The following is a 19,083-nucleotide window of genomic DNA, read 5'->3' as shown; positions in this document are numbered from 1 at the left end:
TGTAAGATTTTTTCCTGTATTATAGTGACTTTGACGCCTCCCCAACACTTTTAAAATGTTCTCTATTAAAGATGACAATTCCTTTTGTTAACAAACTGATTTGGCTTCTATTCTATTCAGAATATGACTCATATAGAAAATAGGTTTTGGAAAGCGGCAATCTTCAATCAAAACATTTGATGAAATAGCGAAAACTATCGATTTTTTTCCTCATTTGAAAGACTGGCGAAAAAAAGCAAACTTTAAAAAAAATCATCCTTTCACCACCTTTGGAATATCTTTTGATATCCAATCCATTGGATTAAGCTTTTTTGGGCATCTATAAATATATATTTTCCAAATTTTCGATATTGGGTCCTATTATAGAAATCGAATCGAGGATTCGATACAATCACTATCACTATCACACCGAGTAAAATCTGGAATTATAGAAGTCGAGGAAAACTGCTCGATTCGTTAGCAAGCTCGAATGACAGCGGTTGTGATGAAATATTTTGGAACAAGTTTGAAATGTTTCATGAAGCACTATAAAAAGGATGCCAAATCTTTTTTTTAGGCATCTGCTATGAAAATGTATTTCCAAAAGTGTTAATATGGTTATGTTTTGGAGTAAATTGATATTCCCTAAAAGAATAAAGCCTTAAAGGCGTAAGGCACGCATGCATGTGTAATAAAAACGACAGCGTGGAACAATTTGTTGTACAAAAAATATAATTATTAGAAAATCTATGGAATTCCGTAAAGAGTCATGCACGAATTTCACTTTTTTTTAGCAAAACAATTTTTGTTATTCATGTAATGAACATATAATTCTCTTTTAGCGTCGATTTCTTGTTATAGCGGGGTCGATTGCTTTATTCTATTGGGGCCACAACCTGTTGCTCTAAATTCTCGCTTGTTGTGTGCTAGTGTTTTCTTTACCTTTCCCCTCATGTCAGTCCAAACCTGTAATTTAAATAAAATCATTATTGTTTTGCAGGATAGCTTTAGCATATGGTATAGAGCATTATACCACTCCGATCATTAGTTTGATCTATTGTAGAGAAAGCGGTATAGTTTGGCATAGTATAGCAATAAAAAAGAAAATTGCTGCCAAAAATAACGTACTAATGTATGCTAGTAGAAGTAAGCAATTTTTAGGTAGGAAATTCGGTTGAAAGAAATTCAAAGAGTATGATAAAATTTACTTATAAAAGTTATGTGTATCTTAAAAGAAATACTTACTTTCTGCCATTCTGAACCTAGATGCATTGGTGGTCTCAGTGCATTAAGCTCCTCTCTGAATTCCTCCAACTTTTCCTACACCGGGATTATATTAGAACTGCCTCCACAAAAACCTCGAGCAATGTCTACATTCGCTTCTATTGTTTCAAGGAGCCGTTCAAACTGGTGGTGATTTGGTTTTTTTTCTTCCGCCACTGAAATATGCGCTGGAAGTAAATTCTGCATTGTAAGTTATTACATGATTAATATAAATAAGGTGGATTGAACACTTACCTTGTATAGACTATTCTGGCAGCACCGTAAAACAAATGCTGATCAAAACAAACGAACATGTGTTGCAAATTGCATATATTGAAACGTTTCTGAAATGTTTCCCAAAGGGATGCAAGCCAACACAAAACAATTCTCTGAAGATATGCAACAAGTGAACCAAACAACTCGAAGAGTTCTGACACTTGCATCGATAGTTATCACTCGCTCGGTGCTATCGAATTGCTCGATTTCTGTAATAGTAAAATAGAGCTAACGAGCAAAATTCTTATCGCCTCGATTCCTATAATAGGGCCCATTGATTTGACTTCAGCAAACGGAAATGTCCAATGTCAATCCCATTAGTGTAACAGAACCGAAGAATAGCTTTATTATTCGGCACACCAAAATTTTTATGAAGCAATGTGCTTAGGATAAGCAGAGATTCAGTGACCTTTCCCAGTTTCTTAGAGAATCAATCGCTGCCGGATACCGGATAGTGAACGATTATCCGGCCGGATACCGGATATTAGAAAAAAAAACAAATTTTTCTCATTGACACAACATAAAAACCTTTTTTTTCCAAAACTAAATTAATATTAACTCATAACATTAATTCATCAACACTATGACTTTTATTATAAATTTTAATGTTAAAGAACGGTCTTTCACTGTAGACACTACTGCAAGGAGCTGAATGATAAACTCTAACAAACCTTGTCAATTGAGGTCCTGCTTAAGGTTTGATGGCCACCAAACGTAAGGGACGTGATTGCGATTGAATCGACATTTTTTTGCATAACAGTCGATTTCGTTAGCAACGGGACTTTTTTTCTGAACGCGATGCTGACTATCATTTTCGTTTGCCACTTCGTTGAAACAGTCCCAAAAGGTGTCGTGAACTTCGCGTGTAAGGTTCAATTTAGTTTCGTTTTTCTCTCTCTTCGTTTAATTTGGTTTGTGGTGAAGTAAGTTTACCCTCTCTCAGATTATCATTCCAAAAGACAGTTCCAAGTTTTGTAATCATGAACGAAAAGAATGTTGTTTTGCTCATTTAAATTCGTAGTATGTACTCTTTCTCGATTAATATTAAAATTATTTCAATATATCCAATTCCATCAATGTAATCTTTTCTGTTATTAAATCCCAACAACAACAAAATCTGTTGAATATTCCTTGCTCAAATTTTGATACTCTATTAAGAGATAATCATTATATACGGAAAATTTAATAGTACATTATTTTTATGGAAAAATGTTTTTATTACTTCCTAAAATGTAGTCCTTTATTTGCTGCATGCACACATGCAGTTTCTCCCAGACTGGTATTCGCCAATAAAGAGCCGAATATTCGGCTTTCCGGCCAAACTACTATCCGTTTCATCACTAGTCTAAATTATCCACTTCTGCAATCATTCTCATCCTTCCATCAAATGTTTTTCCAAGTTTTTGCATGACATGATTTCTAACAGCAACACGTTTCGACATGCAACTCAAAGCACAACTCAGCCACGGGGAACCGAAAAGGCAAAGTGTCCCATCGCAAAGCAGGGGAACAAATAGAAAATGAACGGTGAACGGCGTGTATTTGAGTTTTTTTCTTGAGGTTTGCCTGTATATGGTTTCAAGAAACCTGAAAAATCTCTGAAAGTACAGATTAATCCGTAATTTTGGCAACCTCCACAAAAACCTGGAGAAATTCAGTCACAATCTTGGACCTTAAAATTAAACGAGTAATCCTTTCAAGAATGAATTACCCTTGTTGAAGTGCAAGTAATCGTTAGTGGATAGTGTGTCTGTACACTATACCGGACATTATGGATAAGCACAGTGGCGTCTCGTCCGCCTTTTCAAACTGTTCATATGACATACATAACTGACTCAGCTTCTCCTGAACGAAACCGATGGAAATGATAGAAAACACACACACCATTGTTGATTGAACAGGTAGCTCGCTTGGTCACGCGTCGTCTCTAGATAAATATTAGATTTTCGAACAATTAGAGTATTTTTTTTACAGCATTCTTTGTAGCGAAGGTCAGTGGTGGAAATTCATGTGCATTTTGTGTGATACCTGATTCGTTATACACATTTTACTCACGAGTAACACAGTTCTAGATTCACTCACTTTATTTGATTTATAAGTATGAATCGCTCGTTTAGCTCGTTTACGTTTACTCGCGAGCCTGTTTTTATGAAAAAATAAACTGCCTTGAAGAAATAATTATTATCTTGAAACGATGCCTATAGACACTAAGAGCGTAATCCGTAAAAATAATCGTACCGATAGTTTGACTCTTTTCATCAACGTCTGGAGATGCCTGGAATTGATTGACCTGAACAAACCAAATTGCACAAAGAACACACAGAATGACGCTTGGGACTAGCAAATAATTCTCGTTGTGCAACACATGGAGATGGCGTGTTGTGATTCGAGCTTTAAATGGTCAATAACGACGCCGGCCACGTCCTTACAGTCACCAGAGGAAGGGAAGGAATGTTAGTATGATATCCGCCGCCCGAAGGCCAGAAGGGTCGCCTCTATAGCGTGGTTCCCTAGCGTTTATCAAGGAAGGGATAGTTGTTAGTGGGAATGGTTAAGAAAAATCAGGATTCACTGCGGTAAGTGATGTGATTTCCTAAACGCGGAGTCTCAGCCATATGACGGAAACCTGAAAAGGTAATCCACAGCTCCTATAATTTCGCTATCTTGAAAACATATTTAAAATCAGATATCTCATGAATGTGCGTGGGAAACATCTTTCGATGACCTAACAAGGCCATCTAGAGAAATCTTGTATTTCTCGATATTCTAATCATTTATGATTTTTCCTTGAAACAAACACACAACATATAATACTGAACTCTGGTCTGGGCACTCCTGAAATTCAAAGCAATAATGGCAACACTGCTGAATTTTATGTGTCGTAACGCTTTCGTATATTTAATTCTCCTGATGCACACACTCCTTAATTCTCCTGATGCACACTAACACTTGCATATCACAATACATACTTGCGAGCTTAAAACTGGCGAGAAACCAACACTTTCACATGTAATCCTGAGTGTGCTAACAATGAAGATGTTGTGATAACAACACTGCACATACCCGGCGTGAATACGCATATTTAAACTTTTAAACAAAATTAAATATAGGGGAATACACAAACACGATTTCAACATCAGAGTATGAATTTCCTTTTCTTAAGTTCTATTCGCCTTTAGCATTGAAAATGTCTTTTTTTAGAAGATTTTCAGTGGATGGTTGCGGGATTGCACCCACGATCAAAAAACTATTTTCTTTTCGATGTTCAGTTCTTCTGTAGGAGCATTGTACCACTGCGACCATTAGTTTGATCTATTATAGTGTTCGATGTTCAGTTAGTATGAAATACAGAAATAATCAGTTGAGACTTTTTTGGGTTTCCCTCAGGTACCGCCAGTGTTGCCACATTGAAATCTGTATTTCCGAGCTCAAAAATCTTTTTTATCTGTAGAGAAAATAGAAAATTTGTATTGGAATCTGTATTGCGGATTTTGCTTGATATATTCTGCTTATCCATATTTTTAAGCTCGTGATCACTTGTATAGCTTGCCGGTAGTTTTCTGAACAAGACTATTTTTTCAATTTTCAGGCCTATGCAAAAGTTTACTGAGCAGTTCTTTCTCGCAAAGAAGTCTAATTTGATAAAAATAAAGTGTAATATTTTAAATTGAGAGTTTAAGATACATAGAGAATTATGCCAAATAAAAAATTAAAAAAAACATTTAAAAATGTATTTTTGGGAAATTCCGACGGAAAGAGTTTATTTCATTTAGTTTCACGTTATAAACATTCATTTAATGCTCACTTTCCTCGTGGTGTTTATTACATGGTCTTGCAAAATTTAGCCTTGATTTCGTTTGACAACTGTACAGAGGCACTTCTCCCTCGGATTTCAACAAATAATTTAGATTTCATAGTTGATAGTTTTTGTAGCGAGACGGTTTCAAACTTTTGTTTTGTTCGCATTATATTGCGAACGAATTTCCATCACTGCTATATTTGACACATTTGACAGTAGCAAAAACAGTTCAGTCTAGTACTGTTCGAATCATCTGATTGAGTTTGTTGATTGTTGCGTAAAATGTTCGAGAGCGCTGGCCACTCTTTTTTACGTCGCTGACGTTTTCGGCGTTAGATTTTCTCCCTATTACATTCACCCATCATAGATATAGAAGATCCATCAAAAAATGACATTTACGTTTTCGCCAGTCATTCGAAACAAATTAACCCATCGATTCCAGAATAATCCAGTACAGTTAGAAGAAGAAAATAACTTCCTTGTGAAAAATAATAAGCGAATGTTTGTTTCATTGTCATATTCTGTGCTAAAATTTTCCTTTTATCAAAACAATACCAAATTGATTATCAGGAGTGTTCCGAGGTGCAGATCCATGATTGTACACTCATTGACTACAGGGTGGCGCATGAGTCACGCAACGCTCTTTGAAGGAAAAAAAATAACGATTGCGCTGCAACTATCGAGCGTGTTGGTTCCTAAGCGGTTCAGTTGTCGAATTTGTATCGTTTTTTATTCGAGAATAAAGATTTTATATCGTGATTTAGTGATAGTTACAAAGATAATTTGATCTCCGGGGTTTTGTTAGATAACCTTTTTCTAAATGTAAAGAATGCAAAAGACATGATTCACCATTGTAAATGAACGTTAAACAATTGAAGAAACCCATTTTTTGCAATCACCTACCGATGGCTTGAACCCAATCATGCCTACAAAATGACAATAATAATTTTTTTTGAGTTCGTTTTCGTTCAATGATTATCTCGATACAAACCATAAATTAATATTCTTGATTACTAACGCTCACGTCTATCTACATTCTCGTTGTTATTCAACTTCTTTTGCCCTCAATCGCTCAATCACTTATCTCAAAAATACCAAAACCAAACCAAACCAAAATATTCAAACCACTCAAAAACTCGTTCGCAGTTGGTAAGTATGTTGTCAGTTGACATTAGTTTTGTTTCGGCCTTCCGTATATATCCCTCTCATTGGTTTCCCACATAACAAAAATATCATTTCGTTTCTGTTCGAAACCTCTTCTAAACTTATTATTTGGTGTGTGAGTCGTGTGCATTTTATGTCATTGCTAAAGAAAAATCAGATGAAAGCTGTCCCAATATTGAAGCCGCAATTAGTTGTGTATTGTCGATCGTTTCCTTACGTTCCACGTAAGACAGTTCTGCTTTTGTTGAAATGTTCGGTTTGTTGTTTTTTTTTCCTCAACACGTATTTTACGCGTTTTTAAAAATTGTCTCCGCCATCACATGAATAATCCCCTCCTTCAAAGTTGCCTGCCGAAAAGAGAAAGAAATCTTTCTTATTTTATTCTTTTTTCTCTCCTTTTTCCTAAAGACAGACCAATAATATGATGCATATAAATTTAACATGAAGGAAAGGTAAAATTAACTTATTTCAAGCAGCTGCGATTTGTTCTCTACCATAAGTAATCAATCAATAACCAACAGAATTCCATTTTACTACCGATATTGTTGCTGTTTTATATCAATCAACCAAATTTTTACAACCTCTACTAGAAATGAATAACATTTTGATGCAAATTTCGAAGACATGTAGGCAGTTGAACGCTCTTGAATGCCAGTTTTTATACCACGTAAAAATTCTAAAAAGATTGTTATCTGTTCCAGCCAGTGAGATTGTTCCCGATAAAAAGCACATTTTCTACGCATCGATTTAGTAGTTTTACGTTTACGTCATCCAAATTCAAACCGTTGGAGAATGAAGTTATTTTCATTACTGCGAGCAAACTAAACTAACTTTGCCATTATTCGAATAATCTCTTTCTCTGGCAAAAGAAGTTCAATTTCGATAGCTGGTTATTTACCATCTACGGTGATATGTGAACAAAATCCACTAATCTATTTAATTTTTTCTCTTTATTTTCTATACCGTTTGGTTTTTGGAACCCTGATCTACCGATTCGTTCGAAAACGTTCAGATCCAAGAAAAAACACTCGAAACGTTCGCACCATCGCGATGGTGGAAGCGATGCTCCCTCGGATTCGGATTCTGCCTCGAACAGTTCTGACGAGGAGTCACACTCGGACATCGAGGGAAACAAACGCCGGAAGCGGTCATCCCGTAAGGATAAGGTACGTTACTGTTCTGGGCAGTCTTAGATTACATTTAGTGCACATATGAAGTTGAGTAAAATATGCTGAAGTTTCTTTTTTCATGTAGTGAAGGAAACAAGTTGAGTGCTAAATTCGTCAAAACTGACGAATGCGTAATATTATGACAGCAATCCAAGTTGTTTCCTTCGTTTTGAATTATTGATCACGCCTAAAAATATCTCTTGTTAGTGTAAACAAATACCAGAAGAAAAAATCGTAAAAGAACTAGAATGATTGTGTTTTTTCTTCTCTCTTTTCTTCCTTTTCATTGCAAATTTGCAAGAAATAACCCAACCAAGAGTTATATGCCATGTGTACATACCGATAATAAAATGTGTTCTACTAATATACAAATTCACTATTTATACATGTGTAGCTAATTACGGAACAAGTTGTATTACTCCATGCCATTTGTTTGTCTATTATCATGTTGTTCTCCCAACAGCTTGCAAGCCAAGAGCGATGATTCCAATTATTTTTAATCAAATTGTTTTCAATTGCTAACTTTTCCTCTCGCCTAAAAAATAAACGGAAACTCTCTCTAAAACCGAATTAAGAAGAAGAGTCCAAGGTATTTTTCGTATTTTGTTTGAAACCAATTACAGCAAAATCCAATTTTTACAATGCGATTGATTGATCGAGTTGTCTGATTCAATTACTATTAGTGAATGGAAAAAAAAATTATTGCCATAATGATTTGTTTCATTTTCGGTTTGTTGTTCATTTCCTCTTTCGTTGGTTGCGTTGCCATGTTATAGGTTAGGTGTCCATTTCTTTCTCTCATGTGAGCAGCCCTTTGATTTTGTGTAATATGAAGCAGATGTTATCAAACGTATGGGATACCTGAATTTTTAGTACACAACCTAGTACAAACTCAGTAGAGAATGGGGATTGAATAATCACCACTGTGAAAAAAATGAAATATGCTTAACATTGTGTCATTAGGAAATGATGCAACAACAGATTCTTGTACTTAAGAATATAATAAGATGTAGAAGCAGAACAAGTTTGCTCGGTGCGCTATGACGAAGTGGAAGCGTATTCGTTATTTGTCCCACGCGCAAATGATGTTTCAATCCCCGTGGACCGTGGAGAGGATCTTAGACTAGGGATACCATCTATCATAATTTATTTTTGATATTCTAGCATTTGTCCTGATTTTGATGAGAGATTCAATCTTATATTCAATCAACATTTTTCCTGTGCGTTTTGTTTTTGAGTAAAATCCTTTTTTATTTGTGATTAACATTTTACGAGCGTATAAAGAGTGTCAGTTGCATCTTTCTCAAGATATTCCAATTGTTATCATTCAGAGTTTTCATTTCACTGGCCACAGTGTTGTTTTTTTTTGCCTCGATATTCCTAGTCGATTTTTTTTGAATGTCTAAACGAAAATGTCATTTCACGAACGAATTGCACCAGTAGTAACCTTGTTTCACAGAAGGACGTTATGATCATGAGGCTAAATGCAAATTTGATTCAAACGTGTCGGTGGCTGATAGCGGTACGTACATTTTGTCATTTTGTTGAAACAGATGTTTGAAATCAACAATGATCTATTACAAGTAAATTTGATTTGGAAAAGCATATCCAAAGACCGATACATTGTAAGAATATTCAATCTCCATCCACTTCCAAATCCCTGTTGAACCATATGGAGTAAACATCAAATCCAGCCGCTCATAAGATTTGGGCTGCAGCAGGAGCCCATGCGTTTTATACCGTGTTGAATTATAACAGCTTCAAATCCATTGTCACAACCGTGACGAACCTCCGATAGGGCAAGCCGCATTCACCCCTGGATGTGTACATCTTGACGAATAATGACGGAGTATTTCGAGTCGCTGCCATTGGTAAACAAATAAACAAAAGGGATTTCTGCCATTGGTAAACAGATCACACAAAAGGTACTGAGAGTGAAAAGTTGTAGTTCAATGTTTAGAAAATATTATTACAGTTAAATTGATTTTATTAAATTAAAAATAAGGTAAAATCATGCGATTCTTACAAATATCGACCTAATCAAAGCATTAAATTCCAGAGCGATCAAAGCAGATAGATAAAAATTACTGGAGAAGATTCAACGTGAGTGTTTACTTTGAACAATTGCTAAATTCAATAGGGTTTCTATAGGACCTGAAAAGAAAGAATAGATGAATTAGATTAGTAACTAAAATCAATTAAATACTTACCGTTTATATGTTTATGTTTGTAATACTTACCATGTTGATGTTACTAGTTTTAAAATCAAAATTTGTCATTCTTGTCATTCAAAGGAATTTTTTAACAATGAAATAAAAACGTTATTAAACCGGAAGACTTCAGTAATTCTTTTCAACATCCATGGATTATACTCCTCGAGAACCGCAAAACGAATCTCCTGTGCTCGTGAAAAGGTAGAATCCACCATCTCTGGAGTATTTTCACCGCAAGGATCGTTTGAGAAATATATGAAATAAATGAATTCGAGCATTTTGGTTTCTTGAAGTACAAATCACATACAACTTGTTTCAATTTATTTCTATCTCACAGAATGAAAATGGTTTGGCAATAATCGTAACTGTGACAGGTGTCCTGAATTTTAACATCGACTAGATGGTATCTCTATCTTAGACCGAGAAAAGAGAGTACAACTATATGCGAAGTCACGGGTCGTCCGAGTTAACGTTGAAAGGTTACAATTCCTCTTGAAATAAGTCATATTTCATGTATAAAAAAAAATTCCAAAATGTATATAATCGAGTCCAAAATTGTAAATTATCGAATCTCATATAATCGTTCTGAATCATATTTCGGACAGTTTCATATTTCGGACACTCTTTAAAAATAACTTGAAATGCTTAATGTTCTGTTGATATAACTGTAACCATTCAATCAATTGTGATATTAATTTTATAGTTATATCATCAGGGCATTAAGCATTTCAATTTATTTTTAAAGAATATCCGAAATATGATACGAAACGGTATATAACCTAACATGGATGAAAGATAATAATACTTGACTGAATGACACTATTTACTTTTGTTGCACTAAATGAATATACGCAGCGAGGAACAAGGCCTGTTGATTGCACATCCGAGTTGTACCAAACATCGCACACCATTTTCGAAGCCTGCATACAAGTTTGAACAACATATATCGTCCCGTTCTAATATAGCGAAAACCACTGCACATACAAGTGCAGAGCGAGAAATGATACAAGAAAAATTACGTCATCATTCGGTCACCAGAGCGAATGGGAAAAAAGCTAAAACGAGAGAGTTTTTGCTTCTCACTGGAGCGTTGTTGATAGTAAAACTTTGTGGTGTAATGATATATATATATATATATATATATATATATATATATATATATATATATATATATATATATATATATATATATATATATATATATATATATATATATATATATATATATATATATATATATATATATATATATATATATATATATATATATATATATATATATATATATATATATATATATATATATATATATATATATATATATATATATATATATATATATATATATATATATATATATATATATATATATATATATATATATATATATATATATATATATATATATATATATATATATATATATATATATATATATATATATATATATATATAAGTTAACGGGTTTGGAGGTTCGGGGGAGTTTTTTAAAAACTACAAGGACCGAACCGTCACAGTTGAATATTGGGAAAAGACTGCCTTTATTTTTCTAACTTAAAACTAAACTCAAGTCCCTAACCAGGCATCCGGCTGCCACGTTCTGCTGACTGCGGTTTTTTCGTCATTGGCATCGGGGTTGCTGATCAATGGATTTCGTTCATCGGTGTTTCGGTGCGCTTGAAATGACGATGGTGCAATATGCGTGCACCAAGCACTCTGATCGATGATGTAGCGATATGCGATTGATTGGCCTCTGGACACGTCACTGCTGATGTTGCGTTCCCGATAAACTTGGTGCTGGTGATCGCTATGTGGTTGAACGACCTCCTTTGGGGCACGTGGACTATCTGCTAGGGTACGTGGACCATTTGTTGGGCTTGTGGGCGATTCGCTGGATAACTCATTAGGGTACGTGGACTATTTGTAATTAAGTATGAATCATTCGTTTTGCGTTGTCCGTTCGATCCTGCTGCTTCAAGATGCATGGAGAGGTTTGACATCGGTAGACACTGGATGTTAAGTTTGTTTGCGTCATAACTATGCGCAACATCTGAAGCTATACAAACCAATAAAAGGAAAAAAACACGTGGTTCCCTTTGCTGGCATTGATTTAACTTGGTCGAATTAATTGAGATGCGCCTGTTGTGCTTTTATTTTTAATTATACATTGCACCTGATCGCGCTTTAATTAACAAGATTTAATTTTTGGCCCTGTAATTTAAGCTGAGTCCGCAACACGTGTATTCTAGAGCTTGCCACTCAGAATACATTCAAAGTTTATTATTTGGTATAGAAATCTCGACAAAGTATATCGGTTTCTCCAGAAATCACAACGATTTTATGAAAAATTATCTGAGAATCTTTTTTGTTGATTTAAATCGTTTCAGTTTAGTCGTTAGGGAGTAGAGGGAATTTATCGATCATCCTTTTAGGAGCAAATTGTTCGATTGCATAAAGCAAAATGTCAGACATGGATGACGTGGTTTTGTCGATGTCATTGTGGTTCAGAATTTCGTTTCAAACCAGGGACCACACGTGGTTGGTGATGACAACAACGTTTCACCGAAGGGCGCGTGTTTCAGTTACAACCATGTTGTGAGCGGTCTCTGAGTTAGTGAAACATAGGTCGAGAATCCGGTTGTTGTCATTGAGAATGCCATTCATTTAAAATAATGGTACTGAAGCTGTCTAGCAGACTCTCTTATGGTATGTTCCTTCTTCACACTCAGCAAGCTCTGCTACTCCATCATTCGTTCGCCTCCCTAACAACGTTGAAGTTCCGTCTGTACGAGAAGCGTATAGCAACTGTCACATTATTTAAGTACGGGAAAACGGCGGAACAGATCTACGAGTTGCTCAAATCGCTTTCTATCAAGGAACGATTCGTGTTCTGTACACACAACGGTGTAAATAAAAAGTTTATGTAGAAAATAGACACAAGGAGGGGCGTCCGAAGGTTGGTCAGAACAGAAATTCCCGTTTCCTAGCGCAGCATAAGTCGTATTTCACGTGAAGATTTGCAGTTTGGTGCGTACAGGCAATGTGTGAGTCATTTATTGACGCCCAGATTGCAAAAAATACGTTTAGAACGATGAAAAAATGTCCTAAAACGGTTAAACAATGTGGCCAGCAGCAAACCTATCAGACTTCAACTCCGAAAATAATTGGCCATCCGGTAGCCACGTTCTTAGCACGTGTACGTTTGGCGTCCTCATACATTACATTAAATGCTTAAACGTGGAGAGCAAAATAAGAGACACCTTGCCAATAAGGGCGCAATAACTCTTTCGTAACGGTTCGTTTTGCTCTCAGAACACAATTTCCGAGTATACTTTTAAGATTCAACTTCATTTTATAATGTGGTATAACATTCTCGTGCACTAGAATAACCACTGATTGGTCGGTTGGTAAAGCCTTACAACCCAACCGGCATTGGTTCAATTCCTGCTTGGCATCGTTGGGTTTTTTTTTGTTTTGTTTCGATTACAATTCCAAGCTGACATTCAGTCAGAGAATGAGAGGTTTGCTCCATACATACAATCATAGTAACACTCTTAAAAACCGGGGCTTTTATTTGTGCATTTGATCCTTTAACACAAGAAAAACCTTTTTTAACTGCCAAAGATGATATCTTTTCTGCCAATGCTAGTTTTGGTGTACAATACCTTGATGTCAACTGAACGGCTATCCAACATCCCAAATGTCGCTAGAGCCGAACGAGTTCAGGAAGAGTTATGTTACAATAGTGTTTGACCATCAAAAAACCAAGCAAACGAGAGTAGAGCATCACTTTTAAAGTGGTTATAATTTTCAAGCATATGTGGGTTGTGTCTCAATGAAAGATTCTCAATAGAAAATGATGAAGAAGAAATAACAAGAGGGAAATTGCAGCGATAGGTAAACTTCACGTATTTCATCTTGAAAGTTTAAAGTGTATCACGAATGTATAAAAAATATTTTTTGGATTCTCTATTAGAGAGGCTTTCAGCCTTCTGGGCTGGTTCGCCTAAGTATAAATTACAGTTACACGTGTTCCAGGGTCGAATATCGAGATTCGCAAAATCAAAGGGCTGCTAGTTTGTAGTAGTTTTGTTTTTAGTTTTCTTTTCAATGTATTTCGAGAATTTCGTATAATTAGAGTAATAATATGTCAGGGTATTATTGTGATATCAAACAAATTCGCTCTGTAAAGTCTGTCGTTTTTTCTGGACCAAACCATAACTCCAACCTGTTTCGAAACAATAGTATGATTCATCGAACAACACAAGCATTGATGCGATTAACATTAAATTTTGTCCCGTTCGATGCGTTGCATTTTTTTTTCTCACCGTCTTATCCGTTGTGTAGCTCTGAGGAAAAATATCTCAAAGGCCGCATCGCATCCAAAAAAACCCTTTAAATCAAGAACAAAATCTCGATTTACATTGGACGTAAGTTATACTTTCTTTTATTTTAGATCCTCATTTTTTGTTGGTCCTATCATTCACCTACACAAACACACATTTGTAATGTCATAATAATGAAAGTAATTTTATTTCGAGAGATTCAATAGAGAAAAAAACTGCTTTAGTTTACCTTTAATAAATATTTTCATTTCAATTGACTAGAAATCAGTAATCTCTAACATATTATAATCGAAAGAAAAGCTTACACACATTCTCACTAAAATATACGTTTTTCTGCGTTTGTGTTTCCACCAACAGAAAAAGAAAAGCTCTAAAAAGAAGCGAGCGAAGTCACGTTCCCAGTCTCGAGATAAGTAAGTGCCACTCAATTACACCTGGTGATACATATTTGTTACAAAAAAACTTTTTTCATACTTTATTTAGTTCCACTACGTACAAACGAGCGTACCACAGCGACGAGAAGCAGAACAGAAGGAGCAACAAAGACATTCGAGATGAATCGAGCCCCAGCCGCGATCGCAAAACGGAGAAGTATCGCCGAGAACGTAACGATCGTTATCAACAACAACAACAACAACAACAACAACAGCAGCAGCAGCAAAAGCAACGAGAGCGCGAGGAACGTGTCGAGCGGGCGAAGCACGCCACGAAAGACGAAGAACATCGAGATAGACGAAGCCGATCGAGAGATCGCCGTCGACGCAATTCAGGGGAGCGAAACAGGTCCCGATCTAGGTCGGATTCGGGTTCGCGAAGAAGGGATAGATCACGGTCGAAAATCGCAGATAAAGGTCAGAAGGACAGGTCACAGGAAAAGCGAGAGAGAAGCCTCGGTAGAGTGAAGGAGAGAAAGAGAGATAAGTCCCCCAAAAACCAGGATGAAATCAAGAGAAGAGGAAGGTCTAGGTCTTCTAGTAGGAACAGAAACAAGCTCAAAGCCAAGAACAGGCATAGAGAGAGTCGGTCTAAATCGAACAGCAGACCAAGAAACGATCGAAAAGCAAGGGACACGCGACGCGATCGCTCAGAGGAACCTAGAATGAAGGGAAAAGAACAGTCTCCGTTCGGGGATAAACGTAAAAATGAACCGAAGGTTCATAGAAAAACCAGAAAATCTAAATCGTTGGATCGAAAGATCGAAACCACGAATAAAAACAAACACTCTGATATGTGGAGCGATCGCCGGGATCGTAATAGATCAAATTCACCGCGAGAGAAACAGATCGATTATGACAAAGCGAAAAAACTCTCAGGTCGTACTAAGGATTCCAAACGACGAAATAGATCCGAATCATCCGACCGTAGAGATAGATCAATATCCGTAGATGAGCATCCTGAAACATCCAGAGGTGGCAGGGATCGTAAACAAGCTGAAGGTCGCAAAGAAAGAAGACGATCAGAATCATCAGATAGGAGGGATACTTCTATGATGAAAGATAAACATTCTAATAAATTGGAGAAAGGCAGGGAGCGTAAAAGATCCAGGTCAACTGATAATACATCTGGCTATACAGATAAACATTCTTTGAAACCAATTCGTAGAGAGGAGTCAAACCACAAAAATGAACAATCCGACAAATCTAAAAATCATCGGGAACGAGAAAAGTCTGCATCTGTAGATCGCAATAAACGCAATAAATGCAATAGTCCTAAAAGAAGGGCAAGCAAATCACCTACAACATCAAAAAAGAAGCACGAGTCGCCAATCAGAAAATCTCCCCAAAGGAATACATCTTCATCTTCGACAGTACTCAGAAAACGAAACGATCGTTCACCGTCATCTGTTTCGGAGAGAGAAATACAGTCATCTACCCACGATCGAAAAGAACGATCGCCTGTTCGTCGTCGTAACGTACGATCCAATTCTCCAGTTACGAAACAAACCAAACGATCACATTCTCCCTCTGAAAGTCGAAGAGAACGATCTTGTTCATCTGAGAACGTACATCGTAAGAACTCTGAATCGCCTATAACTCGCAAACATTCATCTTCTTCAATGAGAAAGGAAATTGATCGGCCACAGTCAACACATGATGAAAAAGCTAATAAATATTCTAAAAATCAAGAGCATGTTTCCCAAGGAAAAAACAAATCTCCAGAGAAGCGGAAGTCACCAACTGGTAAAGGAAATCGTTCAAAGACCCCCGTACCAGAGAAATCCAAAAAGCAATGCCGCAAATACACTCCTGAAAAATCAACACCGAAGGAACGAACACAGACTCCAGAGCGGAAGTCGAACTCCAACACGAATCGTAACCGACGGTCTGTCTCCAGCGATTCCTCTGGTTCAGAGTCATCTGACTTGAGTTACTCCCCAGCCGAACGCGATCCTGAACGATACCGTGACATACTCGAAAAATCAGAAATACGGAAAAAAGGCAAGAAAGTCCGATCCCCGTCGGATGACCAAAAACGCACGCCGTCACCGTCTCGAGGTAAATCGTCATCTTCCGCAGTAGAAACTAAGGAAAGGGACAGCTCTAAAGCATCGCGTTCTCCCAGCCCGTGTCGTGACCGTCGTACTCTTTCCAGACCACCCATTAAACGTGAGTCCGTGTCTCGTTCGAAGTCACCTCCCAGGAAGCGCCGACACGATACCCCACCAATGGACGCTCCGACAAGCACTAAACAAGTGGGCGTGAAAAAACGGGATCGTACGCCATCTCCCGTACCGTCAGTGTCCAACGATGGCAACCATTCGCCGAGAGTAAAACAAGAGCATGCTAAAGACGCTCGAAGGGCTGACAATCACTCTCGTGATCGTTCTTCGTCTCCGAGCGACTCTCCTAAACGGCCGAAGAGTCGATCTCCCAAACGATCTCCTGTCAACGCGGCTGAGAAAAACAAACATGTGAAAAAATCCAAGAAGAAGCTTCCACAGATGGTCCAACCGGTTGTAAAACTACAATCCCCCGCTTCCTCTTCCACGGAGTCGGACTCGGAATCCCAGCCACAATCCAGCAGATCGAAACAGAAGAATGAATCCGATCATTTGGACGCTTTCCTGCCAACGTTTGGGGATAATCGCGAAGATAAAGATCTCACTTTGCTGAAAGCGCTCAAGAATGATTTAGCCGTGAAGGCAAAGCAATGCCTGGAGAAGAAAAAATCTGTTTCCGAATTATCGAGCAAAGGCGACATGATTGATGCAAGTCTTCCGCGCCGTGGTGAAAGTCGTGAGCGTAACATTCAAATTCAGCAGGCGAAAATGGCATCGATCGCTGCGGTCAACACAACTATTGAAACTGGGAAAGGAATAGAATTCAGCACCGAATCAACACCGGTTGAGGAACAACCGAAGAAAAAAGATAATCCTGTTGAACATCAACACACTGAATCACATCAGATCGGTCCCGACACCAACCAGACAAAGAAGGATATCCGGGATATTTTGACGACGGTTAGTGCATGCAGAATGGATGACAACAAAATCGGCAGTGTTACGGTCAGTCTGGCAAAGAGTACGATCCTAAGCGCTGTGGATAATATTCTCAAGGAGAAGATTTCCGGATCCCTTGAAGTGATGAGCAAATCGCGTAAATCACGAAGCACGTCTAGATCTAGGTCTAGATCCCGATCCCGAACGCACAGGTACGATGAATTGTGATATTTTTTTTTATTCTTTATTTGAGAGGTTTTCAGCCTCCTGGGCTGGTTCGCCTCTTTATCGACGGCATTGCCGCAAGGTTTCGTTGGGAACAGATTGCACATAAAATTATCACATAAAAATTGGACGTAAAAATTAAACACATATAAATCCTTTTGCGAGACATGACTTAACAAAGAACTTGCTGTTTGCTTGTTGGACCAGATGGCATGGATGTCCTCGGACCATGGCTCCAGGCCAGTGGAGAAGAAGCCGTGCCGTTGAAGATGCCGACGTGTTCTTATTCCCCTTCATCGTGGAGGGGAAGGAACAAGGATCTTCTTGACTGATCCATTGCTCAGACGCTAGGTCTTAAAAAATAGTTCGGCATCTTTTAGGTAGCAGACAAGCGCTGCTACTCTTGCTGGATCGTCCTTCAAGATGTCTCTTACACTCCCGCTGATTCCATGCAGGTTTCGCAGATCATCGAATTTCGGGCAACCACACAAGAAGTGCTCGACGGAGTTGTGGATTTGGCAGAGGTCGCAGAGTAGATGGAAGGGTCCTCTATTGAATCCGTGTGAGACCGAGCAGTGACCGGTCCTCAATCTGGACAGGATTCGTTGTTCTCTCATTCCTTTAACATCGTCAAACCTGACAATCGTGCCCTTGACTTTTATGAGGAACTGCCCCCTCTCTGCAAACCACATTTCGGTCCAAAAGGTGCGGAAAGAGTTGGTGATCCACAACTTCACATCGTCAAGCGGCACATGAATTGTGATAGTTATAATGAAGTTATATTTTTATTTATTTACAATGATGGTATATCCCATGAACCCGGTCCATAGCTGCAGATCTCCAACTCCTGGCCGCACCGATGCTTGTCAAGATCTTCTCCACCTGGTCCAACTACCTCTCCCGCTGGGCTCCTCTTCTTTTTGTTCCCACCGGATTAGATGTGAACACCACCTTTGCAGAGCTGCTGTTGCAATCTTACAACATGCTCTGCCCTGCCTTGGCGATTTTCTGGATGCTGGTCGCGCCGTAGAGTTGCACCAGTTCGTGGTTCATTCTCCTTCTCAATATTCCATACTTCTGTTCACCACCGTGTATTGTTCTGAGCACTAGGCGTTCGAAAACACCAAGTGTTTGTGAGTGTCCAACAAACGAACTAGAGATTTGTACATGGAACACTTCGTACGGGGTCGGAGTTTGTCGATGTTGTTAT

General features: G+C 37.8%; 1 protein-coding gene across 4 annotated transcripts in view; it reads left to right on the top strand.

Moving 5' to 3' along the window:
• LOC129771252 (serine/arginine repetitive matrix protein 2) overlaps nt 1-19,083 on the top strand; it is a 78,928-nt gene that overhangs the window by 51,629 nt on the left and 8,216 nt on the right. For all 4 annotated transcript variants that reach the window (XM_055774716.1, XM_055774713.1, XM_055774715.1 and 1 more), the window contains 3 exons: nt 7,494-7,647; nt 14,567-14,622; nt 14,693-17,860. In XM_055774716.1, the coding sequence (XP_055630691.1) occupies nt 7,494-7,647; nt 14,567-14,622; nt 14,693-17,860 (3,378 nt within the window). The remainder of the gene's footprint in view (nt 1-7,493; nt 7,648-14,566; nt 14,623-14,692; nt 17,861-19,083) is intronic.

The sequence above is a fragment of the Toxorhynchites rutilus genome, chromosome 2, assembly GCF_029784135.1.
Source record: "Toxorhynchites rutilus septentrionalis strain SRP chromosome 2, ASM2978413v1, whole genome shotgun sequence".
NCBI classification, from domain to species: Eukaryota; Metazoa; Arthropoda; class Insecta; order Diptera; family Culicidae; genus Toxorhynchites; species Toxorhynchites rutilus.
This window is presented reverse-complemented; position numbering and strand designations above follow the sequence as displayed.